The 19,435-nt window shown below is 35.6% G+C and overlaps 1 protein-coding gene across 1 annotated transcript in view; it reads right to left on the bottom strand.

Moving 5' to 3' along the window:
• LOC149822231 (pre-mRNA cleavage factor Im 25 kDa subunit 2) overlaps nucleotides 1-15,220 on the bottom strand; it is a 71,074-nt gene extending 55,854 nt beyond the window's left edge. The window contains exon 1 of the mRNA XM_089981036.1: nucleotides 15,028-15,220. Coding sequence (XP_089837162.1) covers nucleotides 15,028-15,149 — 122 coding nt within the window. The 5' untranslated portion in view covers nucleotides 15,150-15,220. The remainder of the gene's footprint in view (nucleotides 1-15,027) is intronic.
• Between the last annotated feature and the right edge of the window lie 4,215 nt (nucleotides 15,221-19,435).

Raw genomic sequence — 19,435 nt, 5'->3', positions numbered from 1 at the left:
GGAGAAACATTTTTTGAGAAATCGAAAAGTGAAAACATGTTTGGGGACATATGAAAAGATGCACCGGAGTCCAAAAGCCAAGAGACTTTACCTGGAAGAAATGAGGTAGACACGGCGGCACCGGAGGTAGCTCCCTTGAGTAGGGGTTGAAGGGTTTCCACTATTTGATTTAAAGAGAGTGACCCACTTGATGATGCCTCCTCCTTTTGTGGAACACCGGTGATAGCCATTGCGAGAAGCTTTTTCCATTTGGGACATATGGGTTTGATATGTCCGGGTTCTTTACAAAAATGACAAATAATTTTGCTATAGTCCATTTTTCCTCTTGGCCCACCATCACCTTGATTTTGTGGTTTAAAATGAGGGGGACGATAGGTTCTTACATTGTTCCCGGATCTTGATACGGCATTGACCTCATTACTTTCTTCATGATTACAAGGAACCATAAGAACACTTGATCCTTGTTTACATAAACTCATACGAGTCTCCTCACCACTTAATTTGGTGAGTACATCTTCAAGAGAGGGAGGAGAAAAAGAAGATAGAAGAGACGACCTTATTTGCTCAAATTCGGGCCTTAGCCCATTCAAAAAGTTGAAGAACCGATCTTCTTTAAGTTGCTTGTGACGGAGTTCAATTGCCTCTCCACTCCATTTTGGTTCAAGCATGGCAAGCCCATCCCAAACGGAGGAAAGATCGGCAAAATATTCCCTAATAGTCATTTCACCTTGAGTAAGAGAGAGAGCCTTCTTTTGAAGATAATACTTATGAGATAGGTCCCTCGATGTATACATTTTTTCAAGATAATGCCAAGCTTCCGATGTCTTTTTGAATTTAATAATGTTGGCATTAATCTTGGTTTCAACAGATGAGAAGAACCAAGAAAGAATCTTGAAATTCTTCATTTCTCACTCATCGTGCTTCTTAGAATACTCTTCAAGAGCTCTAACTCTTTCTTCTCCTTCAAGAATCTTGATCTCACTTCCGTTTACCACGGTTATCTTGGGTTCCGGTTCCGGAATTGTGCCTTGCACATAACCCCATAGCCCCTTCCCTTTTATGTGAGCCTCCATGTTTCCGGCCCAAATATGATAGTTGGACCCATTTAATTTGAAGCCAAGAGTAAAGTGAGACTCTTTTTCGCCCATTATGAAGTAGAGAGAAAGAGGAAAAAGGCGTACCAACACAATATCTCAAATGCTAGCTTGCGCAAGATTCTTCTAAAATATTTGAGAAGCAAGATCCACCACTTCAACCTCCAAAGCTCCGAAGGCACGCTTTTCGAGGTACTTGAAAAGAAGAGGATCCCACAATCCTCTATCACCAACCAAGCTCTGATACCATGTGAAAATGTCTATGAAGAGACAATACGCATACAAGCACAAATACTTTATAAAAGAAGTGTACGAAGACACCCTCACAACACTTGAACAAAATACGCAAAAAAGCGTAAAAATAGCAAACATGCAATAATGCATGTATTTCATAAAAGGAACAAATGCTTGAGACTCTCAAGCTTAGGAATTACAAGGGGGGAACACCCCTATTTATACAAGTGCCAAAAGGTGCAAAGGGGGGCTCCCAAAGGAGTCGTTGGAAGCCCCCAACGGTCACATTTGTGACCTTTGGGGGGGCCCAACGACTCTATTGGGGGACCCCCAATGCACTTTAAAAATAGCAAAAAAGAAAAAGAAAAAGTAAAAAAGAATAACAAAAAAATAAATAAGAAAATTACAGCATATTCCAAATGGAATATGCGCAAAACAGAAAATTACAATAATACCCTTTTCGGGTAAGAATATATAAATATATATATTTATATATAGAGAGAGATATATGTACATATAATATATTATATGTAAATGTATCTCTATGTATATAAATATATATATTTATATTTACAATAATGATTTTAGGAGACACATTTTAACAAACAGCATGTGCTATACCTGGCCTGGTAATAGATAGATAGGAAAGTTCCCCGACAAGCTGTCTGTAAGGAGTAGGATAGGCAAGAAGTTCTCCATCATAAATCTTTATTTTAACATTAACAACTTTTGGAGTGACTACTTTCTTATCATCAGTAATACCAGACCTGAAAACAATGTCAAAAACAAATTTAGTCTGAGATAATAAATATCTTCTAGGAGAATAAGCAACTTCAATGCCTAAAAAATATTTCAATAAGCCTAAATCAGTCATTTCAAAATGAGATTTAAGAAGTGTTTTGATCATTTCAACTCTCTGTTTATCGCTTCCAGTGATGATCATATCATCCACATAAAGAAGAAGCACAATGATTCCTGCATCAGAATTCTTAACAAACAAAGCAGTGTCAGTTATACTAAGCTTTGGGTGCTTGTTTAAGTCCATAAAGAGCTTTTTCTAAGCAAAGAGCTTTACCCTTAGGAATACTTAGACCAGGAGAGGGTTCCATGTATATTTCTTCAATTAGCTTTTCATTTAAAAAGGCATTTTTGACATCTATTTGAAAAATGAACCATTTCTTAATAGAGGCTAAGGCAATTAAGGTTCTGACAGTTGTCTTACGAGCCACAAGAGCAAAGGTTTCTTCATAATCAATGTCATATTCTTGGGCATAAACTTTGGCTACTAATCGGGCTTTATATCTTTCAAGAGTATCATCACTCTTGGTTTTAATTTTATAAACCCATCGACATCCTATAGTTTTCTTCTCTGGAGGAAGATCTTGAATAGTCCATGTAGAAGCCTTTTCTAGTGCATCTAATTCAGCTTTCATGGCTTCTATCCATTTGACATCATTTTTTTGCTTGGAGATATGTAGATGGTTCTTCATATGAGTGAATTAATGCAATGACTGCTCTATATGTAGGTGAGAAGGACTCGTATGACAAACTTTCCTGGAGTCTTCGAGACTCGGGATGATCGTCTAGTTGGAATGTCAGAATATTTTTCAAGTGCACATGGAGAATTAGACCCTTGTTGCCTGGAATATTGGATACTAGTGTCTCTATGAACTTCTCCATTGTCAACATTATTATTAAGATCAATAATTCTTTGATCATTATCAAAGTTATAGTCAAGATCATATTCATCAGATTTTGATGTCAGATCTAACAAAAAAGAGTACTAGTGTCTTCCTTTGGTTTTTTAAAATCAAAGAAGCTCTCCTTTTCGAGAAAGGAGACATTTCTAGACACATATAATCTATTATTTTTGAAGTCAAAACACCTATAACCTTTCTAATTTTCAGTATATCCTAAAAAGGCACAAGGAATCGCACGAGGGGAAAGTTTATCATTTTTGTCGGTAAATATGAAACATTTGCACCCAAATATTCTCAGTCTAGAGAAACGTTCATAAGTTTTTCAATGGGATTGATATTTTGTAAAGAAGAGGATGGCATCCTATTAATCAGATAGGTAGCAGTTAAGGCAGTTCTGCCCAAAAGTCTTTCGGGACTTGATTTGCTATTAATAAAGTCCTAGTGGTTTCCATAATATGGCGATGTTTACGTTCTGCCAGCCCATTTTGTTGAGGTGTATAAGGACAAGATCTTTAACGTGTGATGCCATATGACTTAAGATAATTTTTAAAATCTGTGGATAAAAACTCTCTCCCTGAATCTGTGCGAAAAATGGTAATATCATTTTGAAACTTGTTTTTAACCATATTATGAAATGTTTGAAAGTATGAAAATACTTCAGACTTATGTTTAAGAAAGTAAATCCACGTATGTCGAAAGAAATTATCGACAAAAATAACATAGTAAGCAAATCCTCCTTTAGAAATTACTGGTGCAGAACCCCAAACATCCAAGTGTACTAATTCAAGTGGTCTTGAAGAGAAAAAAGTTTTGTCCTGAAATGGTAATCTTTTTATTTTGCCAAGAATACAATCTTTACAGTCAAATGATTCAGAGTTACAAAATTTCCCTAGATTTGGAAAAAGTTGGATTTTGGCTATATGTGGGTGACCAAGTCTCTTATGCCACAGTTCTAACTTAATTTTCTGAATATGATGAAGAAGGGTGTTTCTCTCAAGTACATTTGTATAATTAAAGATATGTACGAAGGAGTAGTAACCAATGTTCGCACTTGTGGAGGGGTGACAACCAATTTTCCTATAACGGTTGGGTTACATCAAGGATATGCTTTAAGCCCTTTCCTATTTGCTATAGTGATGGATGAGCTTACGAGATCAATTCAAGAAAATGTGTCGTGGTGTATGTTGTTTGCTGATGATATTGTTTTGATTGATGAGTCTAGAGTTGGGGTTAATGCTAAGTTAGAATTATGGAAACAGACATTGAAAGGAAGAGGTTTTAAGTTGAGTAAGAATAAGACAGAATATATGGAATGTCGATTTAGTAAGCAACGTAGTGATGGGAGTGTAGTGAAGCTTGGTGAGCAAGAAATACCGGTGGATGATTGTTTCAAATATTTGGGATCTATCATTCAAAAGTATGGAGAAATTGATGGAGATGTAAATCATAGGATAAAGGTTGGCTGGATGAAATGGAAAAGTGCAACTGGAGTGTTGTGCGATCGTAGAATGCCATTGCGGTTGAAGGGAAAGTTTTATAGGATGACTATTAGGCCCGCTTTACTATATGGTACGGAATATTGGGCTGCGAAGAGACATCATATTCTAAAAATGAGTGTAGTTGAGATGCGTATGCTGAGATGGATGTGTGGAAATACAATAAAAGATAAGATTCGAAATGAGGAGATACGTAAGAAGGTAGGCGTTGCACACATTGAAAATAAGATGAGAGAGAATCGTTTACGGTGGTTTAGACATATTCGGCGAAGGCCTAATGATGCTCCAATTAGAAGGATGGAGAAACGGGAAAATATATTAGTTAAAAGAGGTCGGGGTAGGCCTAGGAAGACATGGATGGAGATGATAGGAAAGGATATGACTGCTTTGAACCTCACTGAGGACATGGCATTGGATAGAAATGATTGGAGGAGAAGGATTCATGTGGAAGACCCAGAATGATTTTCTTTTTTGGTTCATATCGCCGACCCCAATTGTTTTGGGATGAAAGCGTAGTTGTTGTTGTTGTTGTTTGTTGTATTATAGCAAAAAGCATTCTTCGGCATTTCCAAAAAATCCATGTAATAGAGTCCTCCTTTTCTATGGCCTTCCCCAATCAGCTTGCCTGACTGGCGATCCTGTACCCAACAACCATGAGAAGAAAAGAAAATATTACACTCATAGTCAAAAATTTGAGAAACAAATAAAAGATTTAAATTCAATTTGGGAACATATCTAATTTCTGGAATAGAAAATTTCTTTGTTTTATAATTTTTTTCAAAATTTCATATTCCTTCTATTTCAAGAGAAGTCCCATCGGCTGTAAAGACCTTTGACACACTTGTTTTGTTTTTAACACATTCGGATAGACTTTGATTATTTGGGTCATATGAAAAGATGCACCAGAGTCAAGGAGCCAAGAAATTTTACTTGGATCGTAAAAAGATGAGGTTGTTGCGTCGATTGAAGCTTCAGATGAAGAAGAGGCACTTTTGATGAGAGGTTGAAGAATCTTCATTAGTTGGGTCATGGAAACTGGTGCATCTTGATCTTTGGGCTCCGATCCAGCAATTGCAACTCTTTTCTCTTTCAGCTCCTTAAGTTTGGGACATCGTGACCTGTAGTGTCCCGGTTCATGATAATGATGACAAATAACTTTCTTCTTGTCATAGTCACCATTTTGACGATTAAAGTGAGGAGGTCTATAAGATCGAACATGATTCCCTAGTCTAGACACAGCTAGAACAGAATCATCTTCAGTTTTAGAAGAACCTTTTCGGAGACGATTTTCTTCCATTGTTAATTCTTCAATAGTTTCAACAATAGAAAGAATTTTTCCCCGGTGAAGGAGGGTCGATTTAGTGGTTTCAAATTCTAACCTCAATCCAGTTATAAACTGGTAAAAATGTTCAGTATCAAGTTGTTTCTGACGAAGCTCGATGTCTTCGGCACAATGTCACTTTGGTTATAAAAGGAAAAGTTTTTCCCAAAGTTCGGACAAACCATTGTAATATTCATGAATTGTTTTGTCTCCTTGGGTCATCATTTAAACTTTTTCTTAGAGATTGCACACGTGTGCAATATCTTCGAGAGAATACATATTTTTAAGGTATTTTCATGCCTTATGGGCATGATCAAACTTGGCAAGACGAGCATTTTTTAATGTCAACGCTATTGATAAGTCATGACATTATCTTCGCATGAGATATTCTCCACTCTTTCCATTTTTCTCGTAAGAGGCTAGAGCCTTAATTTTTTCTTCTTCCGATAGAGGAACCTCTTTATCTCTCTCCTTTCTAGTAAGAGATAGCTTAGGTTCCGAATCGGAACCATCCGCAATCCCCCATAGGCCGTTTCCCCATATATGGTGCTTCATGATTGAAGCCCATGTTACATAGTTTGTATCGCTCAATTTCATAGGCATGATGGTGACTTTATCATTGTCATCCATCGATTACAAGGAGAGAGAAAGAATAGGGATAGAAGAGAAACAAGAAGAGAAGTAAGAAAAAGAAAGAGATACAATACAATAAGACGTGGAATCTTTCCCAACGAAGTGATAAAACACTTCTCTTCAAGTGGCGAACACTTTTGCAAACGGGCATAGAAACCGACGCAGCTTTTCTTCAAGGTCTAATACTTCCGCAGCTCTGATATCATGAAATGAGATGATGATCTTCCAAACACAAACTGAGATTCGAAATGATGTCTTAACAAGACATTTAAGCATAACCCTTAAGAAGGGTATAAAAGGAAACAAAAAGGAATAAAAATATTCTTTTATTGAACAAGGAGAAAGCAATGCTTAAGAAACATTTTACACACATACTTTACAAGAAGGGTTGTACCCCTATATATACACAGGATGAGAGAGGGAGAGAATGAGGGACTCAATAGAGTCGTTAGACTCAGTCCAACGACTCTAAATAGAGTTGTTAGACTAGAGTCCAACGGCTCTATTGCTAGTCAAGTCTTAACTAAGACTTGACTAGTTATGTCATTCTAGTTCAAATTGAACTAGATGACAAAAAAGAAAAAAGAAAAAAAGAAGAAATATTATTTATATATATATAATAATATTATATATATATATGTTTACAAGTTTACATTTTAACAATCTCATCCAAAACAGAGATACCAACCTAACTAAACTAACCTTAGTTACTAACCTAATTACACATAAATAAATATATATATAAATATATATGTACATATAAATAGATATATGTATCTTTACATTTTTAACAATTAGGCCCCCATGTCCCAAACTAAGAGGGGCATTCAAGAAGAAAGTTGCATTGGTAGGCTCTCTACAAGAGTCAAATAATATATCTATACCACAAGATTCAACCATTGGAAGCATGTCTTTGTCTCAATTAGTGGAAGCTCTTCAACTATTCTCAAGGGTGCATCTTCAACCGGAGTCGTTGTTTCATCTTATTTCAAGTCTGGTAAAATTCCTTGGCTTCTTGATTCTGGTGCATCTTTTCATATGACTCTAAACAAAGATATTTTATTTGAATTTCATAACAACTCAAGTGTGTCAAATGTTTTAAAGGCCAATTGTACATCTCTTCAAATTGAAGGAATAGAGAATTTTGAAAAAAATCTTTCAAACTCAAAAAGCTTTTTTATTCTAAAGGTTCGTCACATCCCTAAACTAAACTTAATTCTTTTATTTGTCTCTCAAATATCCGATTGTGGTTGCAATGTTTTTTTCTCTTCAAATGAATGTTTGATACAGGATCACCAGTCAGAGAAGCTAATTGAGAAAGGCCATAGACAATGAGGTCTCTATTATATGAATTTTTTGGAGGCACCCAAAGATATTTTTTGTTGTAATGTTCAAAAATTGGGTTTGAATGATGGCATAGAAGATTAGGACATCCAAATGTATTCAAAATCCAATATTTTTCAAATTTGAAAAAGTTTTGTAATCTTAATGATTTCTCTTGTGAAGACTGTATTCTTGGAAAAATAAAGAAATTATCATTTAATGATAGAACTTTTGTTTCATCTAGACCACTTGAGCTTGTACATTCGAATGTTTGGGGTCCCGCACCTTCTTTATCTAAAGGTATTATGTCATATTTGTGGATGCTTTAACTAGACATACTTGGATATACTTAAGCATAAATCCGAAGTCTTTTTTCATTTTCAAAACCTTCATAAATTGGTTACAAATAGGTTTGAAAACAAAATCTTTATATTTCGATAGGATTCAAGGGAAAAATTTGTTTCAAATGAATTTAAAATTTATCTCAATTTATATGGCATCACACATTAAAGATCTTGTCCTCACACACCTCAACATAGTTGAAAGAAAACATAGGCATATCATTAAAACTTCAAGGACCTTACTTATTGCTCGTCATGTGCAAAAGATTTTTTGGGTGGAAGTTTTCGTAACCTCTGTTTATCTTATAAACAGAATGTGATCCTCCTCTTTACAAAATATTTCTCCTACTGAAAAACTTGTTAAAATCTTTCCTGACTATGCCAGCTTACGAGTCTTTGGTTGCAAATGTTACATATTAACCAACAAAAATGACAAATTTTCACCAAGAGCTATTTTGCGTGTCTTCTCTGGTTATGCTAATAACAAAAAAAGTATCAATGTCATGATCCTAAAAATGAAAATTTGTATATTTCTAAAAATGTTACCTTCTTGAAAAAAGAAAATTTATTTGAAAAAGAGCAAGCTAAGGAAGGAACTGAGTACTCGTTCTTATTTGACCTTGGATTCAACCAAGATGTTAATGATGATTGTGAATATGATTTTAAAAATATTATTGAATCCAGAGATAGTGAGTTTCTTGAAGAAAAATTTCATAATGATCAATCTTGATTACAATATTCTAGACGGGGCATCAAAAACCTCCATGTGCACTTAAAAAAATTCTAACTTGAATGAAAAAGAATTGTAAACTAAGAAATCATCTAGAGTCACAACCACAATCTATATTTGTATCCTATGATTTTTTTTCGTCCAAATATCAAGTATGCATAGCTCGAATACATTCATATATAGAACCCTCCTCATACACTCAGGCCAAAGATCACTTTGAATGGGTTAAAGCCATGAGTGTAGAATTATATGCATTAGAAAAGGCCCATACATGGATTGTTCAAGATCTTTCATAGAAAAAGAAACTCATAGGTTGTAGATGGATATATAAGATAAAAACCAATAGTGACGGGACCCTTGAGAGATACAAAGCTAAGCTATTCACTAAAGGGTATGCACAAGAATAGGGTATTGATTGTGAACAAATCTTTGCACCTGTTGCTCGCATGACCACGGTTAGAACCTCTCATTGCAGTTGCTTCAATTAAAAATTGGCTATATATCACATGGATGATAAAAATGCTTTTTAAATGGCAATCTTATAGAAGAAGTGTACATGGAGGCACCTCCTGGTATGAGAATACCTCAAGAGAAGGCTCTTCGTCTAGAAAAGGCATTGTATAGCCTAAAACAAGCTCTCAAAGTTTGGTATGATAAAATTAGTGATGTTATGCTTAATATTGGATTTAGATAGTGTTTGACTGACATAGCTTTGTTTGTTAAGAATTTTGATGCAGGTATTGTCATCTTACTTCTCTATGTTGATGATATAAATAATCACTGGAGGAGATAACAAGGAGTTAATAATATTAAAAATATTCTTAAAACTAGTTTTAAAATGACTCATTTGGGTTTGTTACAATAATTTCTAGGAATAGAGGTTGCTAATAATAATAAGAAGAAGAAGAAGAAGGAGGAGGAGGAGGAGGAGAAGAAGAAGAAGAAGAAGAAGGCATATTTAATAGTTATGTAACTTTTAATCAGTTTCTTATGCAACTTTTAATCAGTTTCTTAGTTACTTTTATATGTTATATTTAATTAGTTTTTAATTAGTTTCTACTTTTTCTATGTTAACTTTTATAGGTTAATCTCATATTTTTTAGGACTTATTTGATATTTTTTATTGCTTATTGGTTGTTGCTTTATAGGACATTATATTTTTCAATTATATAATTAGGCTTTCCAGTTATGTAATCAGTTTTTTAGTTACTTTATATGTGTTAATCTCATATTTTTTAGTACTTATTTGAGATTTTCTATTTCTTATTGGTTGTTACTTCATCAATAAAGTATTTCTTTATTTATTTATATTTTTAGATATTTTTTTATAATTTTTTTTAAGTTTTCAAAAAAAAAAATAAGACTTACGCTTTACGCCTCGCCTCAGTTTTTGGTGGACAGATAACAAAAAGGTTGATACTCCTGAAGTAACAAATGTCAAAATGAAAATTGATGATGGAGAGCCTCTAAATGATCCAAGTCCTTATCGACAGCTTATCGGAGCACTCTCTTACTTAACTATTACTAGACCGGATATAGCACACATTGTACACACAACTAGTCAGTTTCAGCACGCTCTCATATCTATTCACATGCGAAATGTTTTATGTATTTTTAGATATCTAAGAAATTCAATTTCTAGAAGATTATTTGTCTTCCTCATCTATACTAGATTTACTTGCATATACTGATGCAGATTGAAGAAGCGATCCTAATAACAGACACTCAATCATGGGTCTTTGTGTTTTTTAGGTGATTCATTAATCTTGTATAGGTAAAAAAAAAAAAACAGAAGGTCTCTCTATCTTCAAATGAAGTTGAGTATCATGCCATGGCTACAACAACAATGGAGGTGGTGTGGCTGAGAAGATTGTTGGCTGATATGAGAATCAAAATTTTAGGAGCATCAAAGATGTGCTGCGACAATAAGAGTTTTATCTACATTGTCAGCACCAACACTTTTTACGAAAGAACAATGCACATCAAGATGGACTGCCACTATATTCGAGAAGAGTATCTTCAAGGAATCATCGATCTGCTCTATGATACATCAAAGTACCAACTGGCAGATTTCTTTACTAAACCTCTCTCTGCTCCTAGATTTCATTTCCTCTTAGGCAAACTTTCGGTCATCATACTGTAAGTTTGAGGAAGAGTGTTAAATTGTACATACATAAAACTGTATGTATATATATTATTATATATAATATAGTACACATATATGTACAGAAATATACATATATATATATATGTATTATATATATATATACATATTATATATATTGTATATATATAAGGAGGTTGGACCAAGTCAACAAGTGTTGACTTGAAATCTAATGGCTAGAAATCTAGTCGTTGGGTTTTGTCCTCTCTCTCTTCTTAGTCTTCTCTCTCCCTTTTAGTCTCTTTTCTCTCCCTCTTGTGTATATAAATAGGGGTCCATCTCCTTTATAATTGTAATGCTTCCTGTATACTTGTTCTTCAATAAAGACATTATTTTGTTATCCATTGTGTATGCCCTTGGTGGCACTTGTGATTGTGATCTTCGTATCATTTGTGATTGAGTCCTTTTTGGCATTTGTGCTTATGCATTTTGCACTTGTTGGTTGATACTTTGTTCGTGTTTGAAAGTGCTCTACCTATCTTTACAACCTCCTCTCATATGCCTCTCTCTCTCTCTCTTGCATATTCCTTATTCTCTATTTCTCTCTCCCTCTTCCTTCTTCCTTCTTCCTCCTACACGCCCCTCTCTTTGGAGAAGAAAAGGTGCTTTGAAGGTTGGTAGAGTAGTTGCATCTTGATGGTGTATACGTAGGAGGAATCTTGTTGGAACACAAATTCGGAGAGTTTTTCTGGTATATTCAACGATTTCGAGGTAGGTACAATGCAACCTTGTGTCTGTGTGTAAGGTAGATACTTCTGGGATGTGTGTATCAGCATGCATATCAGCCTAGATCCACCTCACCTAGGAACTTATATGACTTTGAATATAAGGGTTTTAATAAGCTAAAATCTTTTTTTAGAAAACTGTTTTTTGAGAAAAACGTATTCTCTATGGAATTGTGTGTGATTTTGGATGTAGATTCATGTTATAAATTATGTTTTTGTGATTATAGCATGATTTAATATGTGCAAGCATGAATATGATATGTTTTTTATAGATCCAAATCGTTTGATGTATGTTTTTGGTGTTTTTTTTATGAAAATCGTGAAGTTTTGGTTTCCTTAAAATTGCATGTTGTTTTGTATATTTTGATTCGACCAGTTGTAAAAATAAATCTGGTTCTCCAAAACGGTAAACCCATAAATCCTGTAAAATGATGGGGATGTTCTAGACATATGGAAGCAATCCCAGTAAAAATCTAAGACTCAGAGGAAGTGTGGTTTGGGAGTTATGCACTTAACAAGTCAACATAGAATTCCTGTCCTGACAAGAAATCTGTATAGGATGTACACTTTTGTAAAAATCATATCTTCCAAAATATTCAAAATTTATGGCTAAGATTTTTATGTGTGTTAGTCTGTATATGTAAGAACACATGATAAAAATCTTAGAGGCTAATTCCTCATGGTTTGGAAATTAAAAATCACAAGAAGTTCAGTCCATAACATGTAATTTTTGAAAAAATGTCTATTAAATAACAGAAATAGTCTGTATTACGTTATTTTTAATTTTTTGCTGGAAACGAATTGGGGTTTTTGAAGACTTGTATTAGACACATCAAGACAATTGCAGTAAAAATCCTAGCATTTAATTTGTTTTATATGAGATTTGACTGATTTTACATTGAAAATATTGATTTGATCAAGATTATTCTCTGAACAAAAAATAGTTTGCACTTACAGAATTTTTAATTCTTGATCTGGAATGAGTTTAGGTTAAAGGTTTTTTATATACACTATTAATATGTGTATGAATCTACACTAAAAATTTCAGAGCCAAATTTATTTTGCATAATTTATGATAGAATTTCTAATGATTGAGAAATTTTGTCTACACAATTGGAAACTTGTGTTTGAATACATGTCATAGTTCCAAAAGTAAACCAGATTAACATGGCTTGGTTCCAGAGGTGAACCAGAGGGACACCTGACCTGTTAAGGTACAGTAAGTGGGCTTATTGAGGCTGGGCAATAGTGCCATCACTTGTGAAAAAATTTAAATATTGTGTTGTAATTTTCTGTTATAAAGTTATAATGGGCTGCATAATGTTTGAATATACATGATGTGTTAATATACAGCATGATATGTTGATATACAGCATGATGTTATATGATGTTATAATGTGCTATAAGACATAAAATGCATGCATACACATGTAGATACGTGAATGAGCTTGTAATTTAAAAGAAAGTGAATGAATATGTGTGTGGCATGTGATGATATTGTGTTGTAAGACATAGAAAGCATGCTTGCACACAAGATCGCTCATGAACAAGCAAGGGGTTGGAAAAGAACTCATGATATGCTAAAAATGCACCAAGTTATGAAAAATGCATACACACATACTAATTTGGTTATCGCCTTCATAGGCAAGATACTCGATTGTTTTAAAGGCACAAGAGCATACCGAATGGGTTATCAATATGACTAAGCAAATAAAATTGTATAACTACCATGAATGGGCATGATGCTCATGTCTGAAGAGCAATATGAAAAGTTACCCCGAAGGGGTACTTGGGCTATTGAGTCATAAAGGGTTCTATAGGCGCATGTGATGAAAATGCATTGAACCCTTGCTTTAATAAAGATACCTCATAACTCATTCAGACTCGATCTTACCTTGAAAATGGTAGGTGGTACAAAACTCCGTTGGACTGTTATGTGTTTTTCTTAAAGCAAGTTGTCTCATTTGGTCCCCAGTCCACGAAGGTAGGGCCTGAACTATCAATGTGTCATAGATGGTATGTTAATGTCTTTTACATAATTTATTATGTATCCTGAGAATCAGTGACCTCTAGGGGGGTCTCTCTTGGTCATGGACTGCCCTTATTGGATCTGTTTCAGGTAGCCACTCGGATTATTAAAATACATATCATAATAAACTCTCGAGTTGTCTCATCTGACTTGAAGACAGTGGCTTGCGAGTACCCACAGGAGGGTAAGAAGAGAAACAAAAGCCTTACACTTGAACACATTTATTATGTGAAAACTAGTATTGAAAATATGCTCTAATAATGCAAAAACTCACATATGGATATGTTTATGTTTTGAAATATAATGCATGTATTTAACTGTGTTTGACAAAGATTAATCTTAAGTTGAAAGACTCATTAATGTGTTTGACAATGGTTTATAAACAATTCAGTTAAATGGTGAATTGTTTTAAATTGATTCATGAATTGTATATTTCCTTTATACTTTGAATTCGGATTCTTGAGTTAGAACCGATTCATGATATGGACTTGGACCCAAGTCCGGCTGAGTTAGTATACTTATAACTTGCTTGAAATTCTAACCAAAACCAAAAATAAATGTTTTCGCTGTATTTTTTGTTCTTTGATAAAGGGTTCTTATCCTTGGTTATATCCTTCTCTAACTTAGTTCTAATGGGCCAATATGCACTAGCTCTTGGGCATAAGTGGGCCTCTAGTGCTTAGTCCGGATGAAGCAATGTCATAGATAAAGTCTTGTAACATTTTTTAAAAAATCACATATTTTTGGGTTAAAAATTTTTGGTGTCAGAACATTTTCTGATATTTACCAACAATTCACAATGTTTACATACAAATTTTGACAAGGGAAAGACAAACAAAAAAACAGCAGTCATGATTTCGACAATAAGGACAAAAACAATATGAGATCAAAGACTAAGGTTGCATTTGGACGACGCCAGGTTTTGGGCGTTAACCCGGTTAACTCACCAAAACCAAGTTTCATAACAGTATTAAAAAAAAAATGGTCAGTTCATCATTATACTACACACACTAAATACAAATTTCTCATCATCTTGCTCACATCCAACATGCCCTCATACGAAAAAAAATGGAGCATTTTGATCTGAAAAATGAAGAAAGCTAACCAAAAACAGGAATACCCACAAGTTTCCGAACACCGATCATGTCAATGATGTCATGATCTATGTATCCCCACTACACATACGCCCAAAAAAGGACTTCAATTGCAGCTAATAAAACAGAATAGCAGCACTCACTTGACCTTCATCCTGGCGAGGCGGTCGGCTACCGAGGTGTCCTTCTCCATCTTGGGCTCCTTCGTCCCGAAGGTGTAGCTCGAGAGAGGGTACAAGTTCACCACCGGAGACGTATGCATCATCCCTTCCTTCTCCTCGTCTCTCCGCCTCCTTCTCTCTCTTTCCTTCAACAACCAAAAGAACAACGACGAGGAAGAAGAGAAGGCAGAGAAATGGGATGCACATCTTCCCTATTCTTCTCTTCTCTCAGCGGTCGCAGGGCTACGGGTGTCAACGGATCGGGTTTGACCCGATCTCGACCCGTACCGGATTCTATAAGGTCATGGTTTGGTTACAAAGAAAGAGGTCCGATTATCTACTCGGGTCGGACCCATAAGGTCAGATTATTAAATGGGTCTGGTATGCTTTATGAAATTTTATACCAAACTCGGGACCGACCAGAATTACGATTAAGATCCGTAATTTTAAAAAATATTATTTTACCATGTATGGAAAATATCTTTTCTAATCCGGGTATGGTTTTTCATATAAAAATCTAATCCAACCCGATTTTTAATCCAATACCCGCATCACTTAATCGGATCTGAGTTTAGACCCACCCATTTTAGGGGGAGACTGCTAGGGATGGCAGTGGGGCGGGGCGGGGGACAAGGTCTCCACCCCCGCCCCGCCTCAAGATTTTATCCTCCACCCCCGCCTCCATCCCCGGCAGGGATGGATTTTATCATCCACCCCCGCCTTCATCCCCGTTTCATGTCCTCCATCCCCGGTTCAAACGGGGATGAGGCGGGGATATTGCGGGGAAAAGTGGTCGGGTGGGGATGAGGCGGGGACGGGGAAAAGTGCACGTCCATCCCCGCCTCCACCCCCGGACGGGGATGGATTTTAACCTTCGTCCCCGCCTCCATCCCTGTTTCATACCCTTCATCCCCGGTCCAAACGGGGCGGGGCCTCGCTTTCACCCGGTCCACTGCCATCCCTAGGGTTGACATCCCTCGTATCATAGCCTCGTAGGGGCGCTGCAAGCCTCTCTGTAGGGCACGCTTGCACCATACAGACTGCCTATTGGGGAAACGTATCTGGAACCGGAAGCGTCCGTTTGAGTGAATCATATCGTTTTGGCGGTGGGGTACAATTAGGCCGGCCAACGTGCCGGGTATGCCCCGATTCCGACCCTAGCCCACACTTCTCTCTCTCTCTGAAACAAACCAACCCTAGCAGTGCGTGGAGGAAGCGCATCACTCCAACCTGTAATGGTCATGTAAGAGGCACAGAAAGTGTTCAGGTATGGGAAAGTATTATGGGCTCATTTGGCATCGAGTGTGATCCAGTACGTTGAACCCAAAAGAGTGAAATTCTACGCCTCTACTAGAGCTTCTCCACCTATGGTACAGGATTTTAACCGCTAAAAATAATCAAAATTTCTTTTACAGGATCTCCACTCATTCAATTCCGTGTTTTCTCTCATCCTGACTATTGGATTGGTTCCAGTATTATTTTGGGCATTGATTTTTTTTTTTTTTTTTGATAGGCAAGCTGGGGTTATACAGACCCACCAGTTACACAACATGCCATTGGGTTTTGAACTTGCAACGTCCCAACACATGGTGAGAGTCGATACTGTAAAACGCTGGGTGAGACTAACAATCTCACCACCATAAACCCCACCCCACTGCAGGTCCCCACTTGGACTAAGCTACAGTACAGTGGGGGGTAGGGTTTGTGGTTGTAAAACGCTGGGTGACATTAGCAATCTCACCCGGCGTGTTTGACAGGATACGCTCTCACACAACTAACAGCTCCTACCAAACAAGCGGAGCCCCCGCCCCTGTTGGTTATGAACTGATGGGAAGCATTTCTTATGCTAATTATGAGAGTGAATTGAGACTTCAGGTGGACTCCATGATGAATCTGTTTGCACCTTTACAAAACACAGAAGTCCAATATGATGTAGAAATATGGGCACTTTTAGGATATATTCTCTAAAATCTCACGTACGGTTGATGCGTGTATTTCAGAGGGAGTTCTTGTTCCTCCATGGGAAAAAAAAAACACATTCAACGAAGAAAAATTCAACAAATTCAATTTAAAAAAGGGCATCACTAAGCAAAAAGATAGACCAGCAGATGGAAAAAAAAAACAAAAGCAGGAAAGAATAACATAGCAAAATGTGCAAAAACATATACACTTACCATTTGAAATTCATGAAGAGATACAGGAAGAAATACTAGGAAGAAAAAATTGTAACCTATGAACTAAACACTCTGTAAGAATCACCTAATTCGATATGTTGGTTGGACCAGAGAAAGACCACACATGACCAGCATGGGGATAAACCTAAAAGAAAATTTGAACAAATCCCATCGAGAAGAGTCACATGTAAACATTGAGGGAGATGACTTGGAACCCTCTCATCATGGATGAGAGTCATGTGACTTAATATGGTTGATGCCCTATGTACATAATTGTTACTCGAATATTGAACAAACACATTCATATTATAAATGTGCATTTGAACAAAGATTGCAACACAAACATTCAACACATGGTCATGCCACCTGAAAGCAAGCATATAACCATCCTAAAATAGCCAGAAAGCAAGCATACAAGTAACAATGAGTGTGACAAACCACATTGTCTATGATGAGCACACTTACAAGTCACAAACACTTTAGGTACCTGGACATGCCTATAGACTTGTGTAAGTTTATTTATATATATATATATATATAAGAAGATTGCAAACCATCATTTCTTATGGTTGATTCATAGTTAGAGCAGAAATATAACATTCTCTTATCCAAAAAAAAGGAAGGTAATATTCTCAGGAAAGTGTATTGGTGGAGGCCTGTTGATGGAGCTAATAATGTAACGGCCATAACCAAAGACTTTGTATACCTAGACTTTGAACATGAACCATTGGCCAACAATATAGGACATCACTTTAACTATTATATCACACATGACTTCCTATATTTGAGTGAGAGAGTATATGAGAGGTGTTTGTAAACGAATACTATGCAACTGATCGTTGGAAGACACAAATTGAAGCAGGACTTACACTCTCCATCGTCGGGAAGTAAGGACCTTCCCTTGAAGAAGACTGCTTCGACCTTTACTTGGTAGTGGGGTTGGCTTAAGAGTGTCAATGGGTCGGGTTTACTCGTACCTGACCCGAACCAAACCCTTTAGAGTCTGAGTATGTTGATAAATAATGTAACACTATAATTTTTGAAATAAAAAATTTAGGGATTTTTTTTAAAACTCCTTTACACGATTTTCAAGAAACACAATGAAAACTATTTTTAAATATAGTTCAAGCCTTGGGCAGGTTACAAATACAACACACACCACATATGAGACTAGAATAACTCAATCAAACCATAATTTGCATTTAAAATAAATCAAATATTAGTCTCAAACATTATCAGAGTTAACAGAACTTAATCAAATAAACAAATAATAAAAATATTAAGTCATCTCAAAGCTTTAAAGAATCATGACTCTTTTGCCGTCACCCCGAGCCTACTATCACCTTTTTGCCTACTCGTTAACTAAAATATTATAAGTAGAGGCATAAGTTTATAGCCTCAATAGGTAAGCACCAAAGACGTTAATACAAATATTTCAATCACAAAAATAAACGTTGGCACACTTTTAGATAACATCTAAATCATGCAACATCACAATATCAGAATTAAGCATAATTCATAATTATACAAATAATCATGTTTTCATTCATATTACAGAAATAAACATGTAACAATGCATTATATCAATAATATAACAATTTATGCACAAATTAAAATATTACAATGATTCTATTATAAATTTTTATGTTTTATTTTTTCTCCTACCTAAAGGTACACTCTCGGGTTCCTAACTCTAATTCAACCAATCCAATAAGGGGTATATTATGCTATGTATTTTATTAACGTTATTGAACTAAAGAATTTGCAACCTCACACTGAGGTTTCACTCGAGCTATAATACCTAAAAATTCAATAATTAATAAATTATGAAAAGGATTCAAGATTTTAATTCTGATCTATTCTGGATATAAGTTATAGTATAAAAAACTGAATTTTTAAGGTAATTATTGATCAAAATGAATACTTGAATTTATATTTGAAATTAAGTAGAGAATTGCTTAAAATTCAAAATTTAGGGACATTTTCATAATTAATTAAATTGTTAGGGGCAAATTGGTGATTTACCAATCCAGTGGTATCCTTCAGTAAAATCCTCAACTATATAGGGGTAAAAAGGTATTTTTTCCTTTGGAGATATTTTCAAAGAATTAATAATTTTATTAGGGGCAAAATGGTAATTTATCGCCCCCAATGTCAAGTCCAGCAATTTTTTGAACTATACAAGGGTTAAAGAGTAACTTCTTAATTCTCATTGG

The sequence above is a fragment of the Nuphar pumila genome, chromosome 11 (genome assembly GCF_984573655.1).
Source record: "Nuphar pumila chromosome 11, dmNupPumi1.hap1.1, whole genome shotgun sequence".
Classification (NCBI taxonomy): Eukaryota; Viridiplantae; Streptophyta; class Magnoliopsida; order Nymphaeales; family Nymphaeaceae; genus Nuphar; species Nuphar pumila.
Note: the sequence above shows the minus strand (reverse complement) of the source record. Positions and strands in the feature narration are given on the sequence as shown.